This window comes from Merops nubicus, unplaced genomic scaffold (assembly GCF_000691845.1).
Source record: "Merops nubicus isolate BGI_N331 unplaced genomic scaffold, ASM69184v1 scaffold187, whole genome shotgun sequence".
NCBI lineage: Eukaryota > Metazoa > Chordata > Aves > Coraciiformes > Meropidae > Merops > Merops nubicus.
This window is the reverse complement of record NW_008618109.1, coordinates 1,258-11,489: the sequence shown is the minus strand read 5'-3', so window position 1 is coordinate 11,489 and position 10,232 is coordinate 1,258. Positions and strand designations below refer to the sequence as shown.

The following is a 10,232-nucleotide window of genomic DNA, read 5'->3' as shown; positions in this document are numbered from 1 at the left end:
AATGCCGCGTCCTCCTCATGGAGGCACTGGCAGAAATGTACAAGCTCACTATGTACGGCCCAGCATCTTCCAGCTTCACCAACCCCCTCAGCTGCCCTCGGCTGCCCTTTGCCATCTTGTTGGCCATCGGGGGCTGGAGCGGGGAGAGCCCAATCAACACCGTGGAGATCTACGACGCCCGTGCAGACCAGTGGGTGAAGGCCACGTGCGAGCCCGAGGATCCCCTCGCCTACCACGGCACCGCCGCTTTGGAAGGCTTCGTCTACGTCATCGGGGGGTTCGACAGCGTGGATTGCTTGAGCAGCGTCAGGCGCTTCGACCCCCTCCGGAGAAGGTGGCAGGAGGTGTCCCCCATGCACTCGCAGCGCTGCTACGTCAGCGTCGCCGTCCTCCACAGGAGCATCTACGCCCTGGGCGGCTACGACGGGCACGTGCGCCTCAGCTCGGCCGAGCGGTACGAGCCCACGGCCAACCAGTGGACCATGATCGCCCCCATGCACGAGGAGAGGAGCGACGCCAGCGCCACCACGCTGCACGACAAGGTGAAGGGCCAGGGAGGTTGTGGAGTCACGGCAGCACTGAATCGGTTAGGCTGGAAAAGACCTTTAAGAGCACGGAGTCCGATTGTGAAAGCGGTTAAAGTTGAAGGATGGGGAGCGGGACAAGGAACCCGACACCAGTGAGTAGCAAGACGAGGCGAGCAAGTTCCTGTCCTCTCACAGGGCACCCATCGTGGTGGGGACTGTCCCAGAGCTCAGCCTTTTCCTGGCCCCTGTATCTGAGTTCTACTGAGCTCTTCATCTAGCTAGAAAGAGGAGCTGTGGAAGGTAATAAATGTTCTCTGTAATGTGATGAACCATTCAAAAGAAAGAGGAAGAAAGTTCACGTAAACCTAATTCATGAAATCCTGGAGCTACAGGTATCAAGATCTCCAAGGGGCAGCATTGGACTGCTGTGGTAGAGCTGCAGAGAGCAGTGACTAAACTCCTCCAGAGCTGCTCACCACCCATGTTCTACTGCTGGCCAGTGCTTTTCCTGGCCACAAGCAAAACCCCACATGGGCTTCCTGTGGCTCAGGAAAGAACGGGTCCAAATCCTGATGACATAGCTCACAGCACTTCCCCTGCTTCAAACCTAACATGACAGGTCGATTCTCATCCAACTGAAACAAAACAAAGCCCAAAAATTCCAGCTCCACCATTCCTTTTCTCTTCAGCGCGTTCTCCCACCAGGTGCATAACCTTTCTGCTCACACCCTTTTCCTCTTGTGGACAGGTGTATGTCTGTGGTGGGTTCAATGGAAACGAATGCTTGATGACCGCTGAAGTCTACAATGCCACTACCAACCAATGGACCTTCATAGCCCCCATGGGCAGCAGGAGAAGTGGACTGGGTGTGGTCGCCTATGGAAACAAAGTGTATGCGGTAAGGGGACGTGGTGCCTCTGCTCCAGCACCACTCACCACTTGTAGCCCTTTTCCTGCATTTCCTAGTTTTCCAGGTTCATGGCCATTTTGCTTGTTAAGTGACTTTTAGGGAGGAAAGTCAGAGTCAGAGTGGTCAAAATGCCTCCTGAGAACATTATCACCCGCACACTTTTTGTTACAAAAACCACAGGGACAATTCTTAATCAGCTGCAGCAACAAAATTGTTCTGCCAGCGTTGGCAGCACAGGACATTCTCCTGGCCCTGTTTATCCCACCCGTGCACTGCATCTAACCCCCACAGGAACGTGAGGTCTGGCAGCTCCACAAAATACCTGTGGAAGCTCCAGAAGAACGTGGGAGCAGGCTGAGATGGGAGAAGCTGTGATTGAGATCACACACTCTCCACAGGGCTCAGGCTGAAGTCACGGGGGCAGGACCACTGAGCACCTTCCCTGTGTGCAGGATGCTGCAGATGACTTGGAGGAAAAGCCCATTTCACCTCTGTCCCTTTGGCATCCACAGGCTGGAGGATTTGATGGATTCATCCAGCTCCAGAGCATGGAAGCTTACAACCCAGCAGCCAACATGTGGCACGAGGTCCCCAGCATGTTCAGTCCTCGCAGCAACTTTGGCATTGAAGTGTTGGAGGACTGTTTGTTCGTGGCTGGGGGCTTCAATGGCTTCTCTACTACTTTCAGCAGTGAGTATTATGACAAGAGCACTAACGAGTGGCACACTGCCCACAACATGGGCGTACACCGCAGTGCTCTCAGCTGCAGTGTCCTGTCAGGTCTACCCAACATCCAGGAGTACGTTCCCAAAAGAGACTGCCAGCTGGGCAACTCTTCTTCAACCTGTGTTGAAGAAGAAGAGCTCCATGTAACTAAAGTCTTCTGAGCAGCAAATGAATGGCTTCACTTATTGGAAAATAAGAACACTTGGAATAGGCCAAAAGAATAACTAGGATTTAAAAGGTTCCTTCTGTGGCATCACAAAATGTGTGCATTGGCCACAGCCTGATAGCAACCCGGAAAATAAGAGGTACAGCAGGATGCTAGAGAAATAAAAGGGTTGTTTTCTTTAATTTCTTATCCTAGACTCATGGAGTGGCTTGGGTTGGAAAGAACCTTAAAGATCATCTAGTTTCAACTCCCCTCCCGTGGGCAGAGACTCCTCCCACTAGAGCAGGTTGCTCAAAGCCCCATCCAACCCACTCCTGAACACTTCCAACCTGTGCCAGTGTCTCACCACCCTCACAGTGAAGAACTTCTTCCCTACATCCAATCTAAATGTTCCCTCTGTCAGTATAAACCCGTTGCCTTTCATCCTACCATCACCCCAGCGCTGACCCCTGAGGGACACCACTCATCACTGGGCCTCACTTGGACACCAAGCTGTTGATTGCAACTCTTTGAGCACAACCATCCAGACAATTCCTTATCCACTGGGTGGTTCATCCATCATCCAACCCCTGTGTCTCCAACTCAGAGACAAGGATGTCACCCAGGATGGTGTTGAGTGCTTTGCACAAGCCCAGGTAGATGAAGTCAGTTGCTCTTCCCTTATCTACCTACACCATAACCTCACTGTAGAAGGCCACCAAATGTGTCAGGCATGATTTGCCCTCAGTGAAGCCTTGTTGGCTCTCACCAATGAAGTCCTTATTTCCCATGTGCCCTAGCATAGTTTCCACAAGGATCTGCTCCATGATCTTGCTTGGAACCAGTTATGCAACTTCTTCTCAGCCTCCCTCGTTACGCAGTCTTCTCAGCACCTCCTTCATCTCAGTCACCTTTGATTGGAGGACAGCATCACAGCCATGGGTTTTGCAGAGCCACTCTGCTTTGCCTTTCTTGCAGCTTCCCATTTCAGCCAGAATGGGATGGTTTCAAACATCCCTGCTATCAGATTTTGTTGTTTCTAAATTACTGCTGCAAAGCTGATCAAACAAAAAACAGAGAGAAGAGCCTGAACCTACAAAGCTGAGCTGGAAGGAGGGATGGGTGCTGCTGGCCCCATCCAGCACAGGGCTCGCCTCTGGTTGAGACATTTTCAGTGTGAAAGGCAAATTAAAAGCACATTAGGAGGAATCTCAGCATTTTTTTGACAAGGTTATGGAGGAGCAGAGCAGGGCAAATGGCCTCACTTAATACCCGTTTACAAGCCTTGCAGAGGGATGGAAGCATCAATTTGACAAAATCATTGCAGGAATACAAGACTCCAGGGAGCCAGCCCAGCTGGGAAGGAGCACTCAGCTTTGCTCAGTGATATGATGTCAATAAAAGTGGGCACTGCAGGAAAACAGTGCAAATTTTATCTCCCAAAGTCGTCGGGCATCCCAGCCCATGGGGATGCTCCTCCCACCCGGTGCTGCAGGAGCTCGTGGTACCAACCTCCCTGGGAAGATGGGGGAGGCCAAGAAATGAAGCTGTGTCAAGGAGATTTTCCATTTGTGGGAAAGTTGATTTATTTTAGGCTGGGAAAAATCAACTAGAAGAGAGAGGATAAGGGGCAGGGGCTGTGCACACAGAGCAGGGTCTTGGCTCACCCCTTTGCTGTGTCAGGAACAAGGAAAGCCAAATTTCCAGCTGGAAACAAGAAGCCAATCGAAACGAGGAGCATCCCCTAGAAAGGCAGGAGTTTTTTTCCTGGAAGCTGGCACGTTTGCATCCCGAGTGAGCAAGGAGAGGGGCACGGGCAGCAGCTGCAGGAGGCGGCACATCCCCAGCTCCCCACTCACCTCCCTGCCTAATTGGGTGTGAGGGCGGCTCTCTCCTTCCTGGAATAAATGAGGTGTCACTTTTCTGGGACAGTGCTGGGGAAGCAGCTGTGTGCTTACCCTCCCAGCATCAGCCAGGAAAAAAAAACAGCTCTGAAAGCGCTACGGGAAAGGAGTCTAAAAATGAAATTTAATTTGCCTCATGCCTCCAATGTCCTCCTCGAACAGCTGGAAACTTCTCCCCAGGCATCCTTTGGTTGAGCATTTAACTGTTTCCAAGCCAGGCAGCCCAAAAGTCCAGCAGAACTGGTGACTGCAAATGTCTCAGTGGCCTTAGAGACATCTTGTTTGGGGAGGTGCTGGGGTTTTGTCGATGAATGGAGCTCCTTGGAGCACCCACTACAGAAGGGCAGGGGAGGATGCCCTGATGCTGTGTTTAGTCCATGCCTTCTGAGCAGCCAATTCTCCCTTGTTCACCAGAGATGTGAAATCTACACCAGTTATGTTTGCAGATGGAACTACTCATCTTCAGCACACTGTTTCCAAGGTTTTTCGAGCATACATTAACTACAGCAATGTCAGGGACATGCTCAGGCACTAACACAGGAGACAGCAGATCCCTCCTCTCCATGGCAGATGGTGAGAAAACATCCTCAGCATCATGGCTGTCCTGCTCTGAGCTGGAGCAGAACAGGCCCTGGGCAGTGGTGTCAGGTCCCAGCTGGGTCTCTCCTCAGTGTGGCCCTTTCTGAAGCTGAGGGCAGATGCCCACAGCCAGTCTCTGCTCCCAGCAGGGATCAGGCTCCGTGGGCAGAGTCACCACCAAGGTTGGGCTGTGTAGGAAGGCTCTGGCTGGGACCTGCCCCTGGGCAGCCCAAGGGCACTGCTCAGTCCTGTGCCCCACGTTGGGGGGCACCTGTGGGGAGGAGGGGCCAGGGCAGGTGACCCCAAACTGCCCAGCCAGGGATTGCACCCCATGTGTGGCATGGTCAGGGGAAAGCTGAGGGAGCACCAGGGTCAAGCCTCTTCTTCAGGGGCTGGTGTCCCAGGAGGACTCTGTCCATTCTGCCTTTGATCCCAGTCTGTGTGTTCCTGAATCCAGCTCCCAAATCTGGTTCCCATCTGCTGCTGAGTCCAGTCTGGGGCTCCCCCAGTGCCTGCCCCACAGCTCCAGTGGGGATGGGGATGGAATTGCCATCAGGGGAGCTGGGTCCATTAGTGGCTTTGTAGGTATTTGTATCTATTTCATTCCATTGTTATTACCTTCATTAAAGCTATTATAGTTTTTCAATCCATAAATCTCTCTCTTTTTTCCTTCCCCTTGGGAAGGGAGAGGGTTTAGCAGAGAATGTCTGTCACTTATTTGGTGGCTGACCCTGACCCTAACCCTTGACAGCAGTGAAGGAGATGCTGCCCTGTAGTTGGCTTTCCAACACTTCACCAAAGGGATGGGGCTGGAACTTCACAAGGGCCCCACAAGTGCCACCAGTGTGCACATGGGCAGTGCAGACGCATGGCTGTGGAGAGCAGATTTTTGGCTAGAGCTCTTGTTCCCTCAAAAGTCACTTAAACGGCAAGCCCAGAAAGACCTTGCTCATTAAATGGGTTTATTATCGCCTGAGCTCTGTTTAATCACCCTTTTAAAGCCTCTGTTTGCTAAGTGAATGCTTCCCCTTTTGTCAGGAGATAAGAGGAACAGGGAGGTGTTGGGGACAGTTGATTGCACACATGTATAAACACACTGGATTTGTTAATTAATCTGATGTGGAATTTCTGTTCACCCGAAACCAATCAGCTGCTTCGTTATCCTTGTTTTCTGGGGACTTCTCACAGTTCCTTTGCAAAAGGTCTTATGCATGAAACAGGCTCCAGATGATCCTTTGGTCATTTACCTTTAATTTAAGGTCATTTACCTGCCCAGAGATGATGTGGATGCCCCATCCCTGGCACCATCCCAGGTGAGGTTGGCCAGGGCTCTGAGCACCCTGCTCTAGCTGGGGATGTCCCTGTCCCTGCAGGGGGGTGGGACTGGATGACTTTTGAAGTCCTTTCCAATCCAACCCAGTCTGGGATTCTACAGTTCTACACCAGCACATCCACCCAAAACCTGCCGTGCTCCTCTCCACCAGCAGCAGCTCTGTAACTCCTGACAACCCCCCAAATCCCCCAACCACCACCAAGAGAGGGAAAGCAAACCCAAAGTCTGGGTGATTGCAGCTCTGAGAGCTACTGGAGACATTTATAGATGGAGGACAAATTAACTGAACTCAAGGCTCTCTCCCACACCACCATCTCTGGTGTGGCTTCTAATTCAAGGCCAAATATACCATTAAAAATATTATTGCTTTTATAGGGAAGGATGCCCCACATTTGGGCTGCAGACACCACCCCAGCCCAGGGATGTCTGCAGGATTTGCAAGGTGTTTACCAGCAGTAGAGAGCACTTTGGAAGGAGCTGGCCTTGCTAAATAGCTAGGCAGTTTTGGAACCAAGTCTCCTTTATTTTCCTTTATCCCCCAAGCATAAATTATCAGTTATAGCACATAATTGTGGCACGAGAGAGAGGAAAACCAAAGTTAAATGAGCTAAACTGTAAACACAGACACTTTTTGAAAAAGATAAGTGTGAAGTAAGTGAACCAAAACTGTCTCAAACACAGGGGAGAGAGGATAATCGAGTTCAGGAATGAAAGTGGAAAAACAGGAGATGGAGTTCAGAAGGACGTCTACCCAGCAGCATACCAAAAGATCAGGAAAGTCAAGTCAAGGATAATCTGGCCCCAGCAGGATTTGTGCAAAGTGCTGTTCTCTGGCTGCCAACACTCTGCTCAGGCCTGTTTACAATTTTCACTGTTATTTCAGTTTGTTGGTAACTGCTGCTGCTGCACCTTCCTGGGTGGGGATGGGTTTCAGACAAGCTGTGGAAGAGCAGGAACCTGTGATGCTCTAGGATGGACTCACTCAGTGCTTTTGGAGAGCAAGGACCTGCCCTGAGCAGCTGCAGGTACCCACCAGCTTCCAGCCCCTCACCAGTCCCTTGTCCAACCCCCATCCAGATTTCATCTCCAGTCTTTAAATTGAATTTACATTAACTGGGGGCACAGCACGGCCAACAGGACTGAGAGACATGGCCAAAGAGATAAAGAATCATAGACTCATTCTGGTTGGAGAAGACCTTGAAGATTCCAGTGGTTGCCCCAGCACTGCCAGGGTACCACTATATCATGTCCCCCAGCACCACAGCTCCACAGCTTGGAAAGATACCTTGGTAAAATCAGAGAATTTTGTTCCAGAGAGCAATTTCTTTAGTTTCTGTAGGAACATGAAAACTGTTGCCCCTCCAGACTCGATTTCCAGTGTTTCTCCTCCTCAGCCACTCACACAGGCAGTGCACACCCCCTGCTCCTGCAGGGAGCAGTGAAGCCAGGACCAACCCCACTCATTCTGGTCAAGCACTGCAAACCTCGAGCTGATGGCTTGAAGGACCCACAACCCCACAGCATCACCTGAGGGGATCCTTCACCTGCAATTTCCCTTGTTTTTCAAACCCCTCCTAGTACAGTGTCATTGAGATTGGTAACAACATCTGCCTGGCTGTGGAATCACAGACTGGTTTGGGTTGGAAGGGACCTTAGAGATCATCTAGTCCCGACCCCCTGCCATGGGCAAGGACACCTCCCACTAGAGCAGGCTGCTCAAAGCCCCACCCATGTGCTTAAGGCACTGAAATGATGTTTATAATACAAACTAAGGTGTGAAGTGCTCTTGCCCCCCCCCCCCTGCCAGGGGCAGGGACACCTCCCACTAGAGCAGGTTGCTCAAAGCCCCACCCAGCCTGGCCTTGGTTCAGGCTTAAGGCACATTTGAGCACTCACTCTTTCTCCCCATCCCTAATTAGCTAATTTTCTGTGGCTGGATGGAAGAGAAGAGCACCTTGTTTGACTAAAATCTGTGGGGTTGGACTAGATGACCTTTGAAGGTCCCTTTCAGCCCAAATATTCTCTGAATATTTCCCTGAATAGCTGGGAAGACAGAGGGATGCTGTGTGAAGCTACACAGTGTCCTATTTTATTCAAAGCATCATGTCATCAGCAGAAGGATGAACCAGAGCTATTGGATGTCTCAAACTGGCCTGCCCTGAGCAGCACACAAGACAGCCATGAACCTGGCTTTAGAAATCACCCTGGCTGTGGAGCATCAGCTAAAGGTGGCTCAGTTTATTGCTTTTTTGAACTTTGGAGTGATGTCACTGTCCCCATATCTGTGTGTAAATATGATACATGCCTCATATATTCATTTGCTGTAAAGCAGGTGTCAGACTCTACCCATAAAGCCAACACATGGGTTGGGTAATCACCGTTACTCACACCAGCAGCTAAGACCATTTAATGAAGTATGTATATTTAGCATAGCAGTCAGAATAAATGTTTATAGAAATAGAAATAAAACCCATGTGCAAAACCATCTGCTCCTGTCATTACTGTCAGAAGGAACAGAGTTACTACCAGCCACCAAACCATCAGCTCTACCATGGGTTTGCAGCAGTGTGGCTGAAATTATCAGAGGCATCAGCCACAGCAGGTTCTCCAGTTTGTTTTGCTTGGCTTGGCTCTTTTTCATTGAATTGGGAATCAGACTGGAGCTGGCTGGACCCAAAAAGAATGTTTCTGATTCACTTGGAACAAAAATCAGCTTGTTTTTTGGGCTTCCTGCAGAGGGTTTCCCCAACAGCACTTGGGGATGCTCACAGGGGACTGTGGACCTCACTGCCCTGCTGCCCACCTGCCTGTTCCAAGAATCATCCCACAACAGGCCCCAGTAAAGGAATAACTTGATTTTTGCCCCTTCCCTAGGGTATAGGTCCCATCACTGGGCAAGAGTCTGCTAAATACACATCAAAGGGCCACTGCAAGAAGATAAGTGAGATTCAAAATATAATGTCTTGTCTTCCTGTTAGGGACAGACCAGTGGAGTAGAACTTGCTGTCCACTGTGTCAGCAGAAGTATATTTAAGGCCAAAAAAACTCCACCTCCTCCTTATCCTACCCAACAGTACCAAAATCCAGTTGGAAAACACAACAGCTTTATCACCTCAGAGGTTTTATCATGGAAAGATCATCACAAGCTATTTGTACAGAGCAAGAAACAGCTGAAAACTCTGCTGAGGAAATGAAAATCCCTCTCATGGTTAAAGCCTAACAACCCAGATTAAAGACAACAAACAACACGGATAGAAATCTAGAAGTGGAATTTTTGTCTGATGAGGATTCTTGCCCAGAGCCCCAGGGAACAGACGTGTGACCAGCTCCAGGGGGGTCCCACCTGGGCAGGACAATCTGGGTTCAGATGACGGGCACTGCCTGGGGTGAATAAATGGAATAACTCAGCACTGGGAGGCAAACCCACCACCCCTCCTCCTGAGCGTGCTTCAGCCTGCTTCTAGCCTTCTGCAGAGCTTGTGTTCCAATTCCCAGCATAGGCAGTAAACAATCCTGTGGCTTTTTTGTTTTGTTTTTCCCTGGTATCTCTCCTGTGGCAAAAAAAACTTCCTCCTAACAGAGTACGAGTGAGGAATACTGAAAGAAAGCAGCAAGCCAGAGAGGCAAAAGTTGCCTTTTCTCTTCCCAGCCTTCACTTTGGAGAACAGCAAACCCAAACCTCCACACTCATCCACTCCCTGACTCTATGATACCCTTACCTACATCAAGGCACAGACGTGTGTGAACGACTCCTACACCACATCCTAGTCCCACCACCTCTGGGCATGTGCCTACAGGGCCTGTCCTCTTCTCTCCAGCACTGCTAAACGTCTTCTGCAGGATTGTTCCAAACTAATGCCATGCAAGGGCTGCTTGCCCAAGCTGTAGTTGTCTTTGGAAGGAGCCCAGACCTACCACTGACTGCTGGGTGGTGTTGAAACCAAGCTGAAGTGTCTCAGAGCGGATCCCAAGGAAAACAGAGGATGGTTTGTGTGGGAAGGGACCTTTCAGGGTCTCCTAATCCAACCCCCTGCAGGGACAGGGACATCCCCAGCTAGAGCAGGGTGCTCAGAGCCCCGGCCAACCTCCCCTGGGATGGTGCCAGGGA

The 10,232-nt window shown here is 50.5% G+C and overlaps 1 protein-coding gene across 1 annotated transcript in view; it reads left to right on the top strand.

Annotated features, from left to right (window-relative positions):
• Window positions 1–2,324, top strand: part of KLHL10 (kelch-like family member 10) — a 4,175-nt gene extending 1,851 nt beyond the window's left edge. Inside the window, exons 3-5 of the mRNA XM_008943316.1 lie at window positions 1–542; window positions 1,276–1,425; window positions 1,950–2,324. The exon at window positions 1–542 is cut by the window's left edge and continues 73 nt beyond it. Coding sequence (XP_008941564.1) covers window positions 1–542; window positions 1,276–1,425; window positions 1,950–2,324 — 1,067 coding nt within the window. The remainder of the gene's footprint in view (window positions 543–1,275; window positions 1,426–1,949) is intronic.
• Window positions 2,325–10,232: the final 7,908 nt, after the last annotated feature.